The sequence below is a fragment of the Mesocricetus auratus genome, unplaced genomic scaffold (genome assembly GCF_017639785.1).
Source record: "Mesocricetus auratus isolate SY011 unplaced genomic scaffold, BCM_Maur_2.0 Super-Scaffold_4256, whole genome shotgun sequence".
Classification (NCBI taxonomy): domain Eukaryota; kingdom Metazoa; phylum Chordata; class Mammalia; order Rodentia; family Cricetidae; genus Mesocricetus; species Mesocricetus auratus.
The window spans coordinates 124,604,239-124,627,833 of NW_024429182.1; the positions used below are offsets into that span (position 1 = coordinate 124,604,239).

The window sequence follows — 23,595 nt, forward strand, 5'->3', positions numbered from 1 at the left end:
CATACTATTTGCTAGGACAAATTGTGACTGGAGATTGAGCAAACTGGCGTCTAAATGACTGCAAAGACAGAGTAAGCAGATGATGGGAATGCCTGCACCGAGTTAGCAGTGTATAGCTTTATTCTGATGCTAGGTTCCATTGACAGCCTTCAGTCTGGTGGGTTGTCCTCTGAAGAAACAGTATATACTTGTTTTGGGTCTCTTATCAAGCAGACTTTGGAAATGAGCTCTACCATCTAAACGCAGCCTGTGGATCAGGAGGGAATCCCAACTGAAGCATCTAAGTAGGGAGAGGCCACTGAGAGGGCAGGGCAATGAACGTCTCATGGGGTGCTGATCAATGCTAAAGGGACGATTGCTCATTGGGTTGAGTGTAATTGTGGCATTTTGGTTTTATAAAAACAAATGTGGGTTTTTTCTTCCCTAAAATGTTTTAGCGAGGCAAACTAATGACAGGAGAGAAGAAATGAGATGGGTGGAATATTGAATGTGGTGAGTAACATAGGAAGATCAGTTCTACAACTTCTCTTTTTACTTCATGGAAAGCTTAAAAATTGTATAATGGGGTTTATAAAAGATGCAGCCTCCATCTCCATCATTCAAGAATAGATATCTGTCTTCTTTCTGCATGGTGTTTAGGTATATATAAATGAAACCCTTTGGAAAAGGAAAAGATAAGTTTAGAATTACTTAGCCCCACCTGGGTTTCAGGGACCCTGAGATGACTTCATGCACCCTTTCTCATCCCACCCTGTCACATCTCCCCTTCTGGACCCACACAGCTTTTTTGGCCAGGTAGGTCATTGTAAGCTACACTTGGAGTTGTGGCTCCTCTTAAAGTGGCATGGGGCATTTTAAATACTAACCTGAAGAAAGAGGGAGAGGAAAGATGACTTGGAATGGGATAGATAAAATCACAATCAATTTTGGTAAATATCCAGAAGTGTTTTGTCCCCTAGAGCACCGCTTCTAAGAGTGCCTTCTTTCCTTCCAACAAGTTCACAGCCAAGGTCAAGTTCAAGGATTTCTATGAAAGGGCTCATCTGAGTGGGAGTGCAGACCAGAGCCAAACCCACTCGCTGTTTGCACCTATCTTTTGCTAGGTTGGAAGCAAGTCACAGAACTGGGAGCACACATTTGCAAAACCAAGCAATATTAAGGCGTTTCCCCAAGCTGGGAACAACTTCAGGCTGAAACAGGGAGGAAGGCTGGAATTCCTGTGACTGCCAGACTCACTTTCAAGAGCAATTAATCTGTTTACATGCTGGTTTATTTATTTATTTATTTATTTATTTATTTTTAGTCCTATTTGATCCGCAACCTACGGCTCTCAGAGTCCCTGAGAAAGAACCAACTCTGGAATGGGATTATAAGTATAACTCTGTTGGAAGGGAAGAATGTCTCAGGAGGGAACATGTCAGAGATGTTTGTCCAGTTAAAACTGGGAGATCAGAGATACAAAAGCAAGGTAAGTTCTGTTAATTAGACAAGGAGGACATTATCTTTCCAAGTGATAAAAGTGAAAAATGTTCCCACTTTAGTAAGAGGCAGCCAGCTTATTTTTCGCCTCTCCCCAGCCATGTAGCATCCCAGAAAACAAAATAACCATATAGATCAAGTAAACTGATATAGGTATCGCTTAGTGCCATTTATTTTCAGAATATCTCAGAGGTAAAGAATTTATATTCATGTACTTCATATGTAAAGAAAGCTTATTAAATCATAGTTCTGGATGCATGGTCTGTCTTCAGTTAGAGAAAAAGCAATGTGAGCTTCAAAGAACTGTAGGAAAAGGGTAGTTGAGTGTTTTTCATTACTCTAAAATAAAGTGGCACAGTACTTGATAACATTAAAATGTTGAAGATGAGTACAAGTATTTTCAAAATTGTATGTCTCTTCCCTTGTTAGTCTTAGCACCAAAAGTAAATGTCTGGTGTTTCTGGGGTTTGCTGTTTTGTTTTTTTGTTTGTTTGTTTGTTTGTTTGCTTTTTGGTTTTTTGTTTTGTTTTTTGTTGTTACTTATTAATTTTCCCCCAAACAAATCACATAACGTACGAAAAAAATAACCATGCTTTTAACTGTTTTTTTAAAAATAAGTTTTCTGATCCTGTCAATCCAAATGCCATATAGTTCTTAATCTTAGTAATTTGGTGTGGATTGAATTAAAAAACAGTGGTTTTTTAAACTATGGAAATTAATTAATTTTCATCGTTATACAACTATTTTGTAACTGCCAGATAGGAACATGTTTCAAGTTTTATGAATTAAAGGGGCTAGAGTGATTGAAAGTTTTGTCACTTGTCAAAGGATGGACACACACACACACACACACACACACACACACACACACAGACAATCCTAGAAGGTTTTGAAAGAGCACCCAAGGATATTTGCACTGGGCTATTGGCATCCAGGAAGCAGTCAGGGTTAGACAACTTGGGAAAAGAGATGAAAAGACAAGAGGTTGGATGCTGCCAAAATTTTAGTGCAAAATCCAACATTTGACATCCTCCACTCCATAATAAAGGAGTGGTGGGAAGACAAACGCATAACAAACAAGTGTGTACAAAAAATGGAAAATGAGTGGGAGTGAGATGTGAAATGTACAGATGATAATCACTTCTAACAGATCATTTCAGGCAGAGCCTAGCAATGAATATACTGGAATGATCACTTCCCTCTACTCAGAAGTCGTTAGCCACTGGTGGTCAGGGTTAGCATTTCTGGAAAGCGTATTCATCTCTATGACAATTAGCTGTTCAGCAGGAGGTGAAGTGTAGAGTTAGACCAATGTCTAGTACATTCCCTGTGGGAAACACTGCATTGGATTTTTATTTCAAAGATATGTTTTCTTCTTGGAACCTAAATTCTGTGATCTGGTATGATATAAAATGGTATAATACCAACTCAAATGTGTTTATGTGACAGGACAACAGCTGAGGTATGAGATACCCATGCTTTCTCATGCATGGGGGTAGTTGGTGCTGACTTAAGAGTTGACCTGTGGGTTTAGAGCCCAGACTCAGTCACCAATGCTTAAAATATGTATTCACAAATTAAATCTCTATGAAAGAAAGAAAAATGAAGAGCCTTTCTGCAAAGCCATGCCATGGGCAATTTGTTCATGGGAATATGTGTGTGACTTTCTATAACTGGTTAATTTTCCAGTATGGTGGAGTGGAATTGTCCAGTTTTCCCTTTGCCAAAGCATTGTGGTTCAGTATCTTTGGACTTAAAAGAAGTCAGTTCTGTGATATCGTATGTTATAGAGTTCTCATTTAATGCGTCCACAAAGTGTTAGTTTATCTGATGCTTAAGCCAAGTCTGATATATGCACCAACACAGACACTGCTTGCATTTGCCTAAACAGTTAAAAATGCTATCTTATATAGGAATGTGCCATTGCAGACTCTTTGTGTACATTCACTGTATGTTTGTGTGGTTTGTACAATTTCTTATGTTAGTCTTTTTAACTTGATAAAGGAATTGCTGCATTTGGGAGTCAGTTAAAAGAGTAGTCACATTTTGCTAAATCCCAAGTCCTAGAGGGTCCCTTTTATTCTAGAAGTTAAGTGTATTTTTGCTAAGAGACCCACCCCATCATGGTGACTTCCTGCCCTATAGACATGACATGAATGTGTTACTGCTGTAGCCATGAGAGACCTTCTGAGAAAGTAAACCCTGTAACTGCATGTTTTCTAGACACTGTGTAAGAGTGCAAACCCGCAATGGCAGGAACAGTTTGACTTTCACTACTTCTCTGACAGGATGGGCATTTTGGACATTGAAGTGTGGGGAAAGGACAGCAAAAAGCACGAGGAGCGACTGGGCACGTGAGTCACTCTGCTACTACTGGGGTGGGAACTCCTGACTGTAAAGTGCTAGGTCTGAAAGAATGTCTTATCTGTTCGGGTTGGGAGTGGACACCCATCTCCAACCTCAGGGAGCAAATAGGAAGCTGGGCAGCCGCTTAATGTGGGAGGGGTATTGGTTTTCTTGTTGATGAATACAATTCAATATTCAATTCAGGCTTTAAAAATAAGAAAGTAGAATTGTTCCTCCTCATCCATGGGGAGCCCATTCCAGGAACTCATGATGGTAATAATGTACTCAAAGGTCAGAGTGCATGGGGTATGTGTCGTATTTGCACTCAGGTACCACAGATGCTTGCTTATCTTACATGATTTGTTTCTGGGTTACAAGTGATACCTAATATAATGTAAAAAAGTGGCTGTTAGATCCCAAGGTGACTTCATGTGGTTAGTATGGACATATTCTTTATTCAAGGTTGGTTGAATCCATGCATGTGGACACTGTGTATTCAAAGGGACCACTGCAGTCTACGTTATCACGAAGTCTCCAGAGGAAGTTATGTGCTGTCTCAGACTGGTGGGACAAGTCTAGAAACATTTGCAGGATTTCATTTTAGTTTTACAATGTATTGTGTGATTTAGTGGAAAAACACAGTGAGTTGTTCCCCAGGATAGAAAAGTTTCAATGTCCCTGATATGTTTGCTGACAAACTATTATAGAACCCGAAGCAACTATAAAGGTATTCTGTTATTTGCATACTTTGGAGGTCTAAAATAGGCAACTCAATTGAGGTGGTCTCCCATGGGTGACATTAAAAACACGAGAATTATAGTTTCTTCATAGGATTGCAGTAAGGAATGAGATAAAATCTCAAGCACTGTGCTGGGCCTGTAGTGGGGATCATGGAAACACTGGCAGACATTCACCTTACATCTGATCTCAGGTAGCAGAATCCTACAAGCTAGGGAGACCAAGTCATCCGGTGATGTGGTCTTGGGCTAGCCAACAATGAATTAATTCCCTGGCCAGGATTTGGGATTTTAAGGATCCCATTCTTTATATCAAATCATTCCCTTTAGTTTTGCCCCTAGATGTATAATTTGTATACACTTCTTAAATGATAAACACAAATGTTTAAAGGGATGCCAAAAGCTACTGGTTGTCGGCTTGGAACCTCAGCTTAAGACTGTGTTCCGAGCCACTGCTGAGGGAGGAGAGAGATACTTTCACCTCCCCTATGTGGCCAATACATCTTGATATTTGGGATTCCAGCCAAGGACAGGGCTTTATTACTCAAAACTAAACAGTAAAATAGCTTATTTGCTTTTATATTGGCGTTTTATAACAAGGGACTGATAGAACAGTAAGGAGTTCTGAGGGAGACTTGTCATTGGGCCTGCTAAGCAAACCTTCAGACAGTCCCTTTTCTCTACAGAGCTCTTGGTGCAGAAGGAGTGACCCTGCAATGCAGTGTTAACCCTGCTTGCTGTCTTTATATCATCATTCCTGAGGTAGTTGCATGAGAAGTTCAGCACCCACAGAATTCCCCTTTTGTGTCTCAACACAGCTGTCCCTTACATGGTGTTCCCTGAAATGTAACAGGACACTTGGAGCAGACTGGCTGGTTGCCATCCACCTGACACCAATGACTTCCCACAAATACCCAGAAACAGGCATGTGGTGGCGCACACGATGCCTGCATTCTATTATGTGTGGCCAGGTACCCACTAAGGGAACAGCCAGCCAGAAGCACGGCAGTTTCATCTCTGCCTTTCACCCTGTACCTGCCCAATACAGTTGGCTTTGCCTTGCAGGTCTTCTCAAGTATGCTCTGCTGCCTGTCTGCTAGGTAGTACTCATGGCTTTCCTATGTTCGCTGGGCTCCCTGGGTGCAAAGCATAGCGAGCAGGATCATGCCGCATATTCCAGATCCGGCGGGAAGTGTTTGACAGTCACTTCATGTCCAGTCACTATCTGATCTTGCTTCTTTCCCAGTACCTCCAGCATCCTCAGTTCTCTGACACGCCAGAGCCCTTCAGTATCAAGGGCGGTAGGACCACAAAGTTGGGAGTAAGGCTAAGTTAGGAAACTCAGGGAACTCTGTGTCCCAAAGTGTTATCTGCACAGTGGGTATCGGGCCTCCTGTGATGAATGGCCCAGGGTTATTTTAGTAGGCGCAAATAATAAAGCCTTGCTTGTCTCATGGCACTGCATTGTCATGCTTCCGTCACATAATAGGAAATGCTTTTGCAAATGAGTGTTATGTGGCTGCATAGAGACAAAAAAATAACTGGAGACGTCCTGTGTGGCCTATGTTTTGTCATTCGGGTATTCATTTATTATTTTAGCCATTTCCTGTTTGTAACTGAGATGTCTACCTGTCTTCGCATCATTCTGTCCTTCCTCTTTGCGGATTGGAAAGGGATTTTGTTTCTTTTTTGGGCATCCTTTTCCTTTTTCCGCTCTTGCAATTCAAAAGATAACAAAAGTATCTCTTGGGACGCCTGGTTCTGGACAGCATAGTATTGCAGTGAATATAGGTGGACAGAGTCCTTGCTCACATAGAATATCGCTTCTCAGGTTTACTGAAGACCTAATGGCGGGACAAGGTGCCCTGGGTTTTGTAATCCTAATACTCAAGAGGCTAAGCAGGGAAGATTATGAATTTGGGACCAGTCTGGGCTGCACAGAAAAACCCTGTCTCATAGATAAACAAAAGCACAAACCATTGTATACAATATGCAGCTATTTCTGGTAAGTTACTTATAGAGCGTCCTTACTTTAAAAAATTGCACAGCAGTGTCTGTGTGTGCAAGTTTGCATATGTCAAGATGTTCATGTGGTAGCCGGGCGTTGGTGGCGCACGCCTTTAATCCCAGCACTCGGGAGGCAGAGGCAGGCGGATCTCTCTCTGTGAGTTCGAGGCCGGGCTGGACCAACAGCCTCCAAAACAATACAGAGAAACCCTGTATTATTCACTCTTAGACTTATCTATTCTTGCTCCAACTGTTCAAAAATCAAAGTGTCTCTAGTAGTGTAAACAGATGCTCACTGTCTGCTAAGACCCATTTTCCATTTTATTTTGGAGAACGCAGTCATGTTAATACTTTCAAACCCCTCTAAGGAAGTTCTCCTTGGTAAGGATTCCCATTGCAGATAATTTGATATGGGAAAGAAACATCATTACTTATATGATTTTGGTAATGAACCCACTGCGTGTCTGACTATTTTTCTGTGTAATGGAATTCATGGCCAACATTCAGGCCAGAACTGGTAGCAATATTCATTGACATAGTCTACTGTGAGCATTACATTAGTGTTAACAATTTTGGAAATTTTCTAAATGGCAACTATACATCTCTATAAAATTAAAAGTTCAAGTAATTTATTTGAAGTCAATTAAATGTAACCAGTAAAATTCAGTATGTTTTTCAAAATATAGACCGCATGCACAATGGTGATCTTTAGATTGCTTCTTCCCTGAGCCTATGTTCTGAGGTTTCTAGAGCCTGACTTCCCCTCTGCTATGGAATACTGACCCACAGGTTCTACTTGACCTTCAGTAACTCTCAAGATGTGGTGGATGGAGCCCCAAGATGAACTTGCTTTCAGCAAGAGCCAACTTCCTTTAAGAACATACTTCCTAACTCACTGTTTTCCTTTCTTTTTTTTTTTTACTGGCAAAGGAACTGTAAAAGAAATCATCAGATCTGAGGCAGGGGGAGTGAACTTTTAAGGAAAGGAAGACATAAGCCCAAGAGAAACCAATCCCAGCTATGTGTGCATACATTACAATATAACTAACAATACAAGCAAATAATAAGCCCCAGGAATCTTTCTACCACAAGCCCCCAGCACGGAGTTAGTTGTGAACACTATGCTCCCCGCTTTTATGTTTGTATTGAAGATCTGGAATCCTCCTGCTTGAACGGCAATCACTTTACCTGCTCGGCCATCCTCCAGCCTCTGCTGTTAATGAAATGAAACAGTACAAAGAACAGAATATTAATTATTCCTTTTCTGTGCTGTTTCAAAGAAATCATTTTCTTAACGGATGCGTTCCATTTCGGGGCGATTGTTTCGTAGAATACTCTGAACTTAGGTTTAGACTGAGAATGCACACTCCTGTTTTGATCTGCCTCCCAGCCATTCCTTGGTCCCAGATGGCATCTTAAAGTGGCTCTGACATCCTACCAGTTTATTAGTGGCTTTGAAGCAGTGAACAATCCGGGCTGGAATATTTCTCTGGACAAATTGCAGCCCATGTCGTTGATCTGCTTTTACAGCCAGGCTTGACACATTCCCCGTTCTCTTCCTGTTCGCCCACATCCTCAGTGGCTGAGATTTACAGCTTTTCAAACTGTAGCACTCTTTCCTGCCCCTTGCATTTAAGCTAAAAGCCGGCCAGTCTGTAATATAAAACATGGAATTATGGTAATCAAGAAGAGGTTAAAAGCTACCACGGCAAGTCAAAGTTGGGCCGGTTTGGCTGACTGATATGGTAAAATTATGTGTTGAATTAAAACATTAAAATGTTGTGGGATTAATGGAGAAAGACAAGAATGGGAGGTCAGAAACAATGCTAAATCAGCACTTTAACAGCCAGTAGAGAAAGTGGGAGGCTTTACTAAATGTCTGTTGCAAGAAAAAAAGTAATAAGAGTAATTTAGTCTCTGTTTCCTTCAGGTAAGTAGACATGTGAAGTTCTCAACCTCAAACCCAGGAAATCCATTTACTTTTTTGTTTGTTTGTTTTTTCTTCTATACTGGGGAAGAATGATGACTGTGAAATAATTAACCAAAGGGATAGGCTTCTATCATTTGAGATTGGGGGTAGTTTTCTTACTCCATTGGCAATTGTTTGTTTGAGCATTCATTTTATTCATCAGTGCAGAGCCCTCTTGGATGCTGGACTATGTTTAAATCAGTGAGTGTTCATTATGAAGTAATGGAGGCAAATCTCCTGCCCTTATGCACTAAATTATTGGCTGCTGCAAGGAGCCAACAGTGCTCCTACCATTGGTGTGAAGGTTGTGGATTTCAGAATCATGCAAATGACCTTGGGTGGACAGAGTTCCAGAAACAGGGTTAATCAGAGATTTGTAAATTGAGTTAGTTGAGATCAGGGCAGGGACAGCTGGAGGGATGGTGCCATGGACCAAAGAGTTCAAATCACAATAAGCCATGTAAAAGCCAGATGCATAGTGTGAAAAGCTGGAATCCCAATCCTACTATAGGGAGTTGGAGCTGGAGATGGGAGAATCCTCAGGAGCTTGGGATCCAGTAAGCCTAGTGTATTCTACAGAAAAAGAACAAAGAGGGCCTGTCGGAAACAAGGTAGGACCAGTCGCTGAATTTGCCTTCTGACTTCCACATGTTTCCCATGGCAGACACACTGAGGAAGTCAGTACAAACACTGGCAGGTACCTTCAGAGGAGACAAGCTCCTGTGTTTGGTAGAATCTGGAGAGGTGGGAAAAGGCTGATAATGTCTCCGGATGAAGTTGGAGAATAAGGCAGGACATGTAGTTATGGAAGCCTATGTCACATTCATGAGTGCAGTAGCTTCTTTCTCTCTAGGTGTGCATAAATCAGTGACTGTTCTGCCTTCATTTCCACAGGGTGAATCTTTGAATTGTTCCTGTATTCCTGTCAACTCCTTTTGCTAAGATTTGAAGCTAGAATGTGTGTTTTCTGGTTCCACACAGGACCTCTGGGTTGAATATCCTGGTTGTCTAGAGAGGGTCACTAACCTTGCACAAGGAGTAAAGCATGACACTCTGGTGACAGCTATACTTCCGAAATGGTCATTAATTGGATTTCTTATAAGGGGGTTCTGAGTGGTTGAGGCTCTTCCAGCAGAGCAACGTTGAAATGGTGTTTCTTTATCTCTTTTTACTAGGAAACAGATCATTGGGTATTTTTGGCTCAGCTTTGTAGGGGATAGTGAGATAATTTTTTAAAAATTCTTAGGTTAATGTCTCCCATGCCTTTATTGATCTTATGATATTCCCTTCAAGTAATATTGCAATTAAAAAAGTACTTCCATTGGTGTAATTCACCACAGCCCAAATGACAGTTATTTCTGTGCATCAAGATTGACAAATAGAATCCAGGAGTCAAAGCTTTTGAGTAAATGAAGCTTTATTGGAAAAAAAACCCTCATTTTTTACATTGTTATAGTGTAGCTTTGTTGTTATAAGAAGAGAGTAGAGTAGTTCCAGTCAAGATGATGGTCCACAAACTGGAATGAATGATTCCTGCATCATCACAGAAAAGAGTTCACTCCATGTGAGAATATCCTGGGTGCAGCCCATAACAGGACGACAGGCTAATTCCATGACTTGCCAATAACAAGTAGAGAGGATGATGTTGTATCATCCTTGTGTTTAGTACAGGCTAATCCTGTACCTACCTACAACAGTTGGGGGGGGGACAAGAACAGCTGCAAGCAAGCAGACAAACAAGAACAAACTAAATTTATTTTGTATATTCTCTGAGACAAGTGCATTGCAGTAATGGGGATGAAAATGTTCCAAATGCAATGTATGAAGTTCTCAAATAATTTATAAAACTATTTAAATCCACACAAAGCGTGTCTTGGATTTAAGTAATAAAGGCATCTTTAATTGATTTTTAAACAAATTACCTATGTCTTGAAGAGTTTAGATTTGCTTTGTTATCAAAGAACAGAAGCCTTCCCTGTCACAATGAGCCAAAAAGGAATTTACTCCAAATATTTGGAATTTACATCTTAGCAGATAACTAGGAATTGATAACTGAGCATCACATGTAGAAATGTTTTAACCCTCATGAATAAACAGACAAAACATTTCCAGTTTGGTTAATTTAGAGAAAGTGCTTCCCTTTCCAAAATAAAGTGTCCTTAACAATGGGAAATAGTGCTCATTGTTATATATACTCTTGTAATATTAATGATATGGGAGTTTTTACTTTTTAAAAGATGGCATATAACACTTGATATTTCTCTATTAAGCACATTGGGTTCCTCCACTTAAACAATTACTTACATAATAAAATTAATTAGTGACCTCTATTTTCAAGGGCAGAGGTATACTTTATTTTATGAAGGCTTCTTATTGCTATAGAAAATATTATTTTCATTAAAAGCATGGAAAATTAAATATATTTGCATCATAATTTTTCTCTAGTAGAAACATTTGAGATTTACTATATATAATATAAATTAGCATAATATAAATCATATATCTTTAATTTATATACCACATATAATACATAATATAAATATACATAGCAAATATAAATAATATATATAAAATAATCAATACCCCTTCCTGTAATTGGAGGTTACTTTACATAAATATCAATTAAAAACCTATGCATGCTTAATGTCAGAGTCCCTTCTTAGTATGTGAATTTTGATCTTGTAATGAAACTGGGAATAGATTGGCAATTTACTTTCCCCCTGTTTTTAATTGTGAGGGAGACCATAACTTTCCCAGTTAATTTTGTCTTTGTATCTGTGTGGCTCCAAATTGCCATTGCTTTCCTTACTGTAAGCTTACTTACTCCGGTTTTCTGCTAACACACAAAGTCTCTTGAAAAGCTAGAATAAAATCTGCTTCAGTTCATTGCGAGAGGCAGTGCTTCCGTTCTTTCCAAAAGTCTTGAATATTCATCATCTTCATAATTGTACAGAGTCTCTGAGAACTGTATAGAATAATCAAATCTCGGTGCTTCTATCGCCCGCGTCAGCCTGCCCCCAATGCTTTCCCGTCTTCTTCACCCACCTGCATCCTTAAACTTAGAAGGCGCGGTTCACGCAAAGCCGGAGCTCTCAGTGTGGAAGCAAGCAAACAGCTCAGCACCTAAGAGTCCCCCTTTGGAGAGTTTGCTTCCCTGTTTAAATATGTTTGAGGTTCTCAGCAGCTCCTCAACTCTTAAGAGGCAAAAGCCCTGCAATGTATAGCAGATGGGTACAGCTCTTCCTGGCGGTGCTGGAGAGGCGAGGCGGGATCAATCATGAACACTTCGTGCTGCATTTGTCCACGAGACACTCACCTGGGGAAGCCTGCCTGTTAGGAAACCACCTCTACATGTTTCTGTAACTAGAAACTTGCCAGTTGCCTGTAATTAGTTGGGAAGAAAATGATTTCCTCAGCCACTCTTCCTCCGCACGTGGTAGTCCTGGCTTTTCTCTTTCCGTGTGCAAGTTCCTGACCCTTTATTTAGGGTAGGGCAAGTCACAGGGAAAGCTCATCCCCGACACTCACTCACACTTCACAATGCTCTTCTCCCTTATTCTTGATTGTACTGTCCTTTCGCGGCCCTTATTTGGCAAAGACCTGGCATTTTTTCCCCTTGCCATACTCTGTTATTGCCTTTTTCTTTTTTTCATTGTCTTTAGTGAAAGTGAATCTTTAATTTAGAACACTTTGGCCAAGAGAGTACCCTGAGCCAAAGGAACTCTGGGAACCTTCCTCGATCAATAACCTGTATCCAGACAGTGAAATTTGGTTGTGAGGAAATATGTGTGAAACGGGGACTCTGGAAGCTCACTGTGGCCTTGAATTAATCCCTGCTTTCCCTATCTCCTGAAATGTTTCTAGGTGTAAAGTGGACATCTCAGCACTCCCGCTGAAGCAAGAAAACTGCTTGGAGCTACCTCTGGAGAGCTGCCTAGGGGCTCTCATCATGTTGATCACCCTGACTCCCTGTACTGGAGTGTCCATCTCTGACCTCTGTGTCTGCCCCTTAGAGGACCCCAGTGAAAGGAAGCAGATATCCCAGCGATATGTGAGTACATTGCCTGCTCACATTGCCCCCTCCTCTCTGCCTCCTCCCACCCAGCTTGTACTTGGAAGTTGAAGCCAAGTCTATGCATTTAAGAAACTACCAACAGAGATCTTGGTGGCAACTTCAATTCCGTGTCTCATGAAATAAGACAACAGGGCTCTATGCATTAGCAAGGTGGTGAAGGGAGGCTTGGAGTTGACCTTGCTGTTTCAAAATAACAAAAAGCTGTTTGCAAGTTGCTGAAGGATGCTCCAGGAATACTAGTCTAGCCTGCCTGTGGATGTGAGTGGATATTTGAACAGAAAAGAACTTTGTTAGAGGAAACTTTCTAAGCAACTATAAATGTTCAGCGTGATTTATAGAGAGTTTTTTTTTTGGATGGGGGGGCTGTGCCTGACTAAAGCATGGGGTTGATGCGAAGGACTTTGTTCTGTACCACATTGATGGTGACATCAGTGTATGACCGTCTCTAAGTACTGTCATGTGTGTAACGGTTACTCAGCATTTATCTGTCCATTTGCTTCTTGAACTATGGCCTTCTAGGTGCCTTTATTTCCATAATTTTTGTTTTTTATTTCCTCACCTCTTCTTGGAAGAAAGCAGAAACGAATACTTTCCTCAAGTGGAAAGTGAATTGTGAAGTTTATGTGAATTGAAATTCAAGTGGACTGTGAAATTGATGAAGCATGCTGTATATTTATAAAAGGATGTTTTGGCATCATAATGACTGCTTTAAATAACATTTTAGAATTTGAGGCTACTAAGAAAGGAGACATACTGAGTTTCTTTGGTGAGCTAGTATGTGTGAGAGAGAAAGAATACACTATCACTTGGTGTTTACATATAGCTTAGACTAGCCTAGAACTGACTGTGTAGCCCAGGCTTGCCTCAGAGCCCAATCCTCCTGCCTCAGTCTTAACTTTGGGATTGCAGGTATACATGGCCACCATCCTGACAGAGTGGTGGTCTGTAGAAAGCACTTCTGTCTTTATATTATGGAAATATCCATTCCCAAAGCTTCCATATAGCTCAAAAACTATCTGGTTGGTTTGTCGAGGGAACAAATAGAGGGAAATCATAGTTTTCATAAGTTCTTAGAGCTGCCGTGTGTTAAATTAGGCTAAATATAATTAATATTAAACTTTTGCTGTTTTACCCTCACGTGCCCAAATAGCAAGGTTTTTACTGTTGTCTCTTAAGTTTTCAGAGCCTGCTTATCCCACTCTTTTAGCTATTTAGTAAGGATGGCAACAATTTTGAAGCTACATTTTTTTTCTTCAATAGACATCATTGGTAGGCATGGGAATAGGTACCTGCTTATCGCTGGTCCATGTGTTTTCAAGGATGCTGTGTAAAAACAACTAAATGCTACTATGTCAGCGTCAGAATCACGAGTAAATGTGGATCATGTTAATTTAAGACTAAAGAGAATGTGACTACAGGGTACTAGAAGCACAATTGTTCATTTAATGAATGGAACTGGTTGAATCATAGACCAGGAAACTGGGTCTAGATCTATCCCCGATTTCTTTCCCTTGGTAGTAAGCATTTACCAGAAATGAAGGTTAGTCCTATGGTATCCATAAAGTTTACAAAAACAAGGCCAGCTTGAATTTGCCTTTAAAGGTGATTTAAAGTTGCATTAATGAGAAAAGGCAGGAGAGAATGAATGGTAATTCCACCCACCCATTTTCCCAGTGGGCTCTCTGTGCTAGCACCAGGGGGCGATGTTAAAAGCAGATTGTGAGTGCTTCTAATTTGTTTATTTTGAGGCTGCTGTTAATTAATTCTCAGTCAATTTTCTTCTAATCTGGCTGTGATACATGCCTAACGGGCCTGGTGCCTGACATGAGACAGCTTTGCAACTCTTCTAAGAATTTCATGAGGAAGTTATTCAGGAAATAACTTCTGGGGGAACTTCAAGACAGGAGCGCCATTCTCACGTGTGTGCAACCTCCTTTGTCTCCCGCAGGCCCTACAGAATTCACTGAAGAATGTGAAGGACGTGGGCATTCTACAGGTGAAGGTTCTGAAGGCCGCAGACCTCTTGGCAGCTGATTTCTCAGGTACAGAACGCAAGCCCTATCATTCACTTTTGTTATCACCGTTCCTCTTGCTTCAAAGTGAACTTCAGGCAAAACAGGATGCTTAATAAGGAATAACCGTCAGCTCCCTTTGAATAAAGCAATGGGAGGCAAGGCACACATGGGAGCAATTGTTTCCTCTCAATGCACATTTTCCACGAGATAATTTCTTTTCAAATAATGTTACTCAGAGGCATTCGTGTAGCAGTTCGTTTGGGATTCCAACATGCTAATAGATTGATAGCCTCGTAGTCCCAGCTTCTGTACTTGTAAACTACGGCTTGGGCCCTGCTTTGCTGTGGCCCCTGCTGTGGATCCTGCCCCCTTCACATACTCACTTCGATGTTGAATGCTGCAGTCCACTATTCAATAGGCAATGCTGGTTCCTTGGTGTTTGAGCGTCGCTGGGTTAGTGACCAAGGTCAAGGCCCTGGGATGGCCTTCCACTTCTTGTTGCACTTTAGGAACATTGGTACTTTGTGAACTTGAACTTTCAGATGGAGGCCCCAATGGACCTTCTTTGTGCCACAGTGAACTCTGTAGCAAGTACAGGCTTCCAGACGTGACAAAGTCTGACTGGTCACTTCCCACTCATCGCTATCCAAGTGAAGGGCTAGCGGTGTCTAATCTGGATTCACAGACAGTGTGAGCTTCCTCATGTGGGTGCTGGGACCCAAACCTGGGCCATCTAGGAAAGCAGAAAGTGTTCTTAGCTTGTGAGCCATCCCTCTGGCTCTACATTAAATTCTAATAAGCTGAAAATTATATGACCAACTTTTAAGAAGTTTAAGCTTGACAAGAATTTTAACATTCAATCACATCTTTGTCAACAATTATTGAAAATAGGAACTTAATTTTAAGAAGTTTAGCATTCTGCAGGTGATAAGGAAGGACTGCAATGTACTTATATGAAATGACTTATCTCCACCTCAAGGAATGTCACAGTGAATAGATTGAAGATGTGTTTTTATGAAGTACTAAGACAGCAATTTAAGTCTTATAAATGCAATACTCAACACGTTTTTTACACATGTACTTGTATGTAGTGTATGTTTGCATGTATGTGGGTACATGTCTATGCATGGGTAAATGTGCATGCCCCCTTCTTGTGTGTGTGTGTATGTGTGTGTGTTCAGTCCTGAGCCTGACATATGATATCATTCTTAATTGCTGTCCACCTTAGGTTCTGAGGCAGGGTCCCTTGTTGGTCTCCAAGCTCCCCATTTCAGCTAGTCTGTCCACTCAGTTTACACTAGGGTCTCCCAGTCTCTGCTGCCCTCATGCTAATATTGCATCCCAGTTTTTACTTGGGTTCTGCAGATCTAAACTCTGCTTCTCACACTTGTACAGCAACACTCTTTTGACCAAGCTACCTTCTCAACCCTCAAAGAATACTTGGAGTATTCACTAATGTAGCTGTAGATGTGAATGGACTCAATAAATAAGACATTCTCCTTTCTTTTCATTTATGGATTGAGAAAACATGCACTGTTACATTTGTACCTTTTTGCGGTGTTGCTTTTATTCATGACTCATTTAAGATTAGTATGCAGAATGATGGTTTTCTTTATGGCATTATTATACATGTCATTAGACTCATGTGTGCCTTCAACAACATTTAACAAGTGCCTTTGATATTCACTGGTTTTGCCATCACTGAAACATATTCAGGGTTATCAATTTGTTTTCCAAAATGGATTCGTTTTATTTCTAAGTATTTACATGTAACTCTTCTTTAGCCCATACTTGTTATTGTCTTTGGAAATGGCTTAAGCAAGAATGCATTTATGTATTTGAGTAGATTGTTTTTAAAACCTCTTTTTGCAGTTGTAGAAATTTGATTCCCAGTAAGTAAGGATACTGCATCCACGGCTTTGTTGTTCCTAAGGCCTTTCATACAATGATGTCAGCTATGAAAATAGTGTATGTGACCCGCTTTACTTTTACCCATCCTGTCATCTGATGCCCATGAGGCCCCTGAAATTACCATGGATGGTAGCTCTTTCAGGCCACTGAGCATTAGCCAAAGAGTACTTTGGCTACTTAAACAAATGGGGATGTAACTCCAATGTGAGTCTTTGTAAATGCCAAATGTAAGGTGAAACCCTTTTTTATAAAATATTAACTAGTAAGGAGATGTTAGTTTTACTTTTTAAAAAACATTCTAAGTATTCAGTAGATCATTTTGGGATACTGATGGTATCACAGCACAGCACAGTGGACAAAAGAGAAGTAATATTAAGGGTTTTTACTAAACATGAGTGTTTTCTCCTGTATATTATTAATGAGCAAATTGTAAGTATCAAAATTAAGTCAAAGTGACTTGCCATTAGCTAAACATGTCTTTAGACTATACGAATTTAGGCTCCTGGGTTTTCCAACCTGGGTACCTGTTTTTTGGGGACCAAGGAAACCTAGCCCACTATTATAATGTAAATTTGTGTTGATTTTGAACAATACAAGCTGGTAGCAGAGTCTACCCCCTGCCTCTCAAGATCTGAGATGATAGAATTTTTCTCCATTCCCGGCATAGTATAACTTTTCTACATGAAAAGAAATGGATTCCTATTATAGTGAGGGGATACACTCAATACCTATAAGAGGTCAACAATACAGACATACAGTGCGAACGTAAGTGTTATTGCTATTATAGTAATCATTATTATTGTTACCACTCCTGGTAATATAGACTAGGACAAGAGGATGGGTGTGTGCAGATGTGGGATGATGAATATGACCAAAATGCATCTCATGATATTCTCAGAGAAATAAGAAAAGATAATTAAAAGTGAAACAGTTATTCTGTATGACTAACAGTGTACTCTAAAGAAGGATAGTCATTTTAGAGAGGGTGAGAAAGGGTCCTTTCTATCTTTCTCACTTTCGTCTGTCTGTCTGCCCGTCCGCCTATGTTAACGATTCCTTACTTTTTAAAAGTAATGCCATGTAGCCAGGTGACGTGATTTTCCTCAGATTCAGAACCTGACTGAAGCAGAAGCAAGAGAGAGTACTGGGAGTGGTTCACAGAGGTCCCTGTTACTGTGTGCTATGGGTAGGGTCCCCTGTACTAGGGAAGGAGCAGGGGTACATGGCAAAACTGCTGGCTGTTCTCTGATTTGAATGCCATCCCTCTCTCTGTGAGTAATAATGGAAATATGAGTCACTCAAATCTCTGCCATCGCATTAAAATACTCATAGTTTGTTATTAATGATTATACAGTTATAACAAACTAAAACTAAAAGATGCTAGTATTTTAGAATATTGGGGTAAAATATATCTAATGAATATTTTCTTTTATGAAGAGCTAAATGAGTGGATAGCTTTTCATATGCCACAGGAGGTATCAATAGCTGTGTGTGTGTATTATCAATATTAAGATACTAACATCACCTAAGGACATGGAGGTTCTGACATATACTCCCATTTTGATTATTGCATCCTTGAAGCAATTTTAAATTTTATTCATTATCTGTGTGTGTGTGTGTGTGTGTGATGCTGTGTGTGTTCACACTTGCTCATGAGAGAGATAGAGCACCTACACATGCTTGCCATGTAGTTCTCAGAGTACATTTTTTTTTTTGCCATTTCTTTCCTTTCACCATGTGGATTCTGGGGATCAAACTCAGGTCATCAGGTTGGAGCTGCAAGCTCTTCCCCCAAGAAAGCCATCTTGCTAGGCTTATTTAATGCATTTTTACATAAACTACTAATGTAGAGAGAGATTGATGTTATTCATAATGAATTCATGTGAATTTCCATGCATCTTATTTTTGATTTTTTAAGGTTGCTGAATTTTTTTTTGTTTTTGTGTATAAGTTTTTTATTTTTTAAGGTTGCTGAATTGTGTGTGTGTGTGTGTGTGTGTGTGTGTGTGTGTGTGTGTGTGTGTGTGTGTAAGAGAAGCCTGCTTGGGACGCAACTACAGATGGACTTTCTTTTCTACCGTCAGCCCCAAATAATGACATGGAGACTACTTATTAGTTATGAAAGCTTGACCTTTGGCTCAGGCTTGTCTCGACTAGTTCTTACAACTTAAATTAACCCATTTACATTAATCTACATTCTGTCGCATAGCTCTATCTTTCTTTTATCTTGCACCTCGTGTTTCCTCTCTGTCTCATGGGTGACTTCACATTCCCTCTCCTTCCCAGAGTCCCCAGAGTTACACCTAACCTCTTTCTAGCTATTGGTTGTTCAGCTTTTATTACACCAATCACAGCAATACATTTTCACACAGTGTACAAATATTCTGCATTTCTACCCCTTTGTCTAAATAAAAAGACAAATTTTAAATTCTAATATAGTAAAACTATATACAATATGAACAGTTAGCGTGTAAGAATTACATTCACAATGTCTAGTCCATTTGTATTTGGAGAAAATACTCTATCATCTATCATATCTTGATGAATTTAAAGTTGTATACCTAAACAATTTTTAAGCATAATTTGTAGTGCGATCCTAAAATGATCTTTTTAGATCTCAATATATTTTCTTAGATAAACAGTTTAAAGTTTTGCCTCTCAAACTTATATACAGTGTACCTCTTTTGTGAATTTCCTAATTGAATTTGGTAATAAGAACTATAACTATAACTATATCATCTTTAACTCCATCAGAGACATGAGGAGAATATATTATTATAGGTAGTGCAGAGAAAACAAATGCCTAAACTACAGCAATGACAGAGACTGCTGGCTATCTGAACAGTCACCCGAGTTTCCTCTGCAAAACTGGGGCATCCATCTTTGGCCTATGGACCTAGAATATCTGACATACTTCTCTGTGAGGCAGGACTTTTGAAGGACTGTGCTACCTTGTCTTGGCAAAGTTAGACAGTTGCCTTCGTTTGTGTCCTGCTTGTCCAGTTTGAACTGCATACTGTCAGCAGTCAAGGCAAGGGAAGTTTCTTGCCCAAATGGCTTGATCTGCCACATTGAAAGCAAACTCCATACTTCAATTCCCATCATCCTTCGTTTGAAGTATACTGGTACTGTATACTCACTGGTACTGTAGTCTCACTGTTAAGAAAAGCCCCAGGTTATTAAAACACCTTAAATGCCATAATCTGAAGGTCTTTGAATCTATCTATTTAAAATATATCTGTTAACCTGAAAACATATCTAAGGTGACTATAAGTTTGTTATTGATAACTATTTATTTATCTATCTTTATTATGCTAAATAGCTTTCAAGGACTAAAGCTTTATATTTTTTAATGGGCTGCATAGGTACAATACTTTAAGGATGAGTAGAAACACACATATATATATATATAATATAACAATAATAACCTTAATTTTTTCAGTAAACCAAAATCCATACCAATATAAAATATTTTAGATTAATAGTTGGCTTTTAGTTCAAAAGTAGACTCAACAATACACCACCTTATCACATCATTTATATATATATATTCCCCCATTTTCCCTTCAGAGAGAGATTCCTCAATCTAATCTCCTTTATTCAACTTTTTTCCTCACATTGACTAATAACTAACCCCGCTAAGCAATGGTGAATATCCATAATCCATTGAACAACCCCAGAACACCCACCTTACCTCTTGGGATTGTGGGTCTTGTGCTCTCTAGACTGCTTCCTGTTGTCTGTGGGTGGCAGCATCTTTGGGGGACCCTCAGAAAATTGGAATGATATTCAAATCCTGGGAAAACCAGTTGCAACATTTCTTTCCAGTGTCTGTGTAATGGGAAAGTACAGGGCTTATCTGAAGTCCCTACTAGAGTAGTTTGTGAGGCTGGACCATTCCATGTAGTAGCTTGGAAGTTGTTCTGGATTCAGAATTTTGAGGAAACAGCAATAGAGGCATTATGGGAGGCTGCTCGTTTTCATTGGTGTCTGATGTTTTTTTATTTTTCATGAAAACACATAAACTTTTAAAGGTAACATGTTTTTCTTCATTAACACAGCTATGGAATGTGCAGTGTGCACAAGTCTATTATAGATGATTTATTTTTGTTCTATGTCTGAGCAGGTAAAAGCCATCTGTTAACTGGCTAGCTCAGTCAATAGATAATGAGACTCTTAATCTCAGGATTGTAGTTCATGCCTCTTGTTGGGCCACACGTAGGCAGAAGTTTCTGTCCCGCCTGGTCCTGTACCTGTTCAGTCCCAAATAAGCATACAGACGGTTATATTAATTATAAACTGTTTGGCCTATTGCTCAGGCATATTATAAACAAACTCTTACAACTTCAATTAACCAATAATTCTTATCTATGTTTAGCTATGTGGCTTGGTACCTTTTCTCAGTAAGGCATTCTAATCTCATCTTATTTCCTCTGTGTCTGGCTAGTGACTGCATCTCTGCCTTGCCTCTTTGCAGAATTTTCCTAGTCTGGTAACCCTGCCTATACTTCCTCCCTGGCTACTGGGCAATCAGTATTTTATTAAGCCAATATAAGTGGCAATTCTTTACAGTGAACAGTTGGTTTGTTTGGACTGTATAGCCTAACCTCTATATGAAAGGATGGCATGTAATAATAAGTCATGAGGATTCTATAGCCAAACCTCTATTCATGCCATATGGAAGGATGGCATGTAATAATAAGTAATAAGATATGATTCTTTAGCCAACAGGATTTATCATTTAATCTAGTCTCAGAACTTTTCCTATGTTGAGGGATCAGCATATATGTCACCTGCCCTATAGTCTTTTTGTTTTGTTTTATTTTCATGTCTGTAACCAAGATTTTCAGGTCTTCCCCCAATAAAATCTGATCTTGATTAATTTTGCAGAGAACCATAAGTTTTTGTTTTCTGTGGAAACAAATGAATAACTTCTCCCTCAATGCAATATATATTCTGACTTATATTTTGAGGTCAAAACATTCTTGAAGTATATAGATTGGTTTAATTTAGCAGTTTCCAAAATCCAGTGTCTCTCAGTAACTATTGGTAACTATTGTTTTTTTTACATTCTAATTTTAAAAAATTCAGAGTCAACAAAGCACCACATAGGATCCAGACACCCTGCATATTTCCCATCTTTATTTAGCTTATTCTTTTTATATTTCTTTATTCTTTCTTTAAAGACTTAACTTTATATTTTTAAACTATTTTTCTATGGCTAACTATACCCATTTTCTTTTCTATTTAGTATAAATGCATTTTAAAATACTATGCCATTTTACAGGTTCTCTGTGTCTGGACCTGGCTGTACTATGTATCTGCAGCATTCTCTGACCACGTAAGACAAAAACAATCTTAAACTGCCATGACGGTTACCCTGTGCCTTAGCTTAGCACATGGTGTTTGTGCATGGTGTTGCCTTGGCTCAAGCCCACAGGCAGTGGCTGGTAGCTGAACCTCTGCATGCTAAACACCAGCCCACCTCAGAGAATGCAGGACTAGGAAGCTGTATTTGCCTCCTTGCAGGAACTTTTCTTAACTTTCTTAGGCCCTATGTTTGGATATTGGAGGCTCCATATGTAGATGGACTTTCTTTTCTGCTTCCAGCCCCAAATAATGACATGGAGATTTTGTATTAATTATTAAAGAATGACATTTAGCTTAGGCTTCTCTCAACTAGCTCTTATAACTTAAATTAACCCATTTATATTAATTTACATTCTGTCATGTGGCATTACCTCTCTTTCATCTTACACCTCCTGTTTCCTCTCCATCTGGCTGGTGACTCCATCCTCCTCCTTCTTCCCAGAGTCCCACCTAACACTTTCCAGCCTTTTCTTTTAAATACCAATCACTGAAATACATTTTCACACAGTGTACAAATACCCCACAGCATTCAGCTCAGGTCCTGACGTGCTTGTGTAACTTGCATGAAGCTCTGGGGTCAGTCTCCAGCACTGCATACCCTAGCTGTGGCAGTTCAAGCTAGTAATCCCAGTACTGGGCAGGTGAAGGCAGAAGAGTAAGAAGTTTCACGCCACGGTTCATTAGATAGCAAGCATGGATTACAGGAGACCCTCTATCAAAGAGAAAAGACTTACATACTTATGGATCTGAAATCCAGGTATGATGGAACACAGCTAAAAATGTCCATCACCAGGACAGTGAGACGATGAGAAAAGAAGGTCATACCTTTTAAACCAGCATTGGTTGTCCTGTAAGAGCACATGTTAAAAACATCAAGACAGTCTGTCCTAGATCCCATATCTTAAACATTGCTGAGAGATTTTGTTTTTGTACCGAGGTCTATGCTAACATTAGCTCGGGACATCCAAGTTATTGTAATGAGGAGCCTGTAGAATATATTTATAAGCTTGTATCGCACACCCTTTGAGCCTAGGGTAGCCTAGTACTTTAAAGAAATAGGCTATGCAGTCTGATGTCACTTCCTTAGTAACTGGGCCACAGTCTTGAACCATGAAGCAAATGACAAACTGTTATTTTTGATTCAAAGTGAACAGACCTGCGTGTAGTGCTTGAAAAGACAAATGTAGTTCAGTCATCTTTTTAGAGAAAAATAAATAACTTACAAGTTAACAATTTAAGAGAGTGACAGAAAACCTCTTTTCCTCCCCTCTCCTCCTAGACAAAGCTGAAAAAAAAAGTGGTAAGATCACCTGATTCCCTAGTGACAATGGAGGCCCCAGCAGAGCCCAGTACAGCATGTTCTCATCTGTCCAGGGGCTTATCAAATCCGTGGATAAATTTAAAGAATAATGCAAATGTGTCTCATAGACTATACAAAGATAATAAAGTGTACATTGCATTCATATAAAGGCATTTGAGAACTGAAGCATTTTTCAGCCAGAATTATCCATTAAGAACACTTCTCTTACACTTGAAAGAGATCAGTGATGGAGCGTAGGGAGCAGTCTTGCATGCTCAACTCACGACAGTATAACTGCTCAGGAGAGGCTCAGGATGATCGTGAGATGGTGTAACCCAAGGAGTCAATTCCATATGTCAGTGTAAAAAACCGTTAACGGATAGCCT

General features: G+C 39.7%; 1 protein-coding gene across 5 annotated transcripts in view; it reads left to right on the forward strand.

Annotated features, from left to right (window-relative positions):
* Positions 1-23,595, forward strand: part of Mctp2 (multiple C2 and transmembrane domain containing 2) — a 241,787-nt gene that overhangs the window by 113,254 nt on the left and 104,938 nt on the right. For 4 of the 5 annotated variants that reach the window (XM_005084546.4, XM_021235587.2, XM_040730276.1 and 1 more), the window contains 4 exons: positions 1,304-1,468; positions 3,703-3,833; positions 12,403-12,589; positions 14,562-14,655. In XM_005084546.4, the coding sequence (XP_005084603.1) occupies positions 1,304-1,468; positions 3,703-3,833; positions 12,403-12,589; positions 14,562-14,655 (577 nt within the window). Of the gene's footprint in view, positions 1-1,303; positions 1,469-3,702; positions 3,834-12,402; positions 12,590-14,561; positions 14,656-23,595 lie in introns of those variants that run through there. The other variant, XM_013124002.3, reaches the window with a different exon arrangement.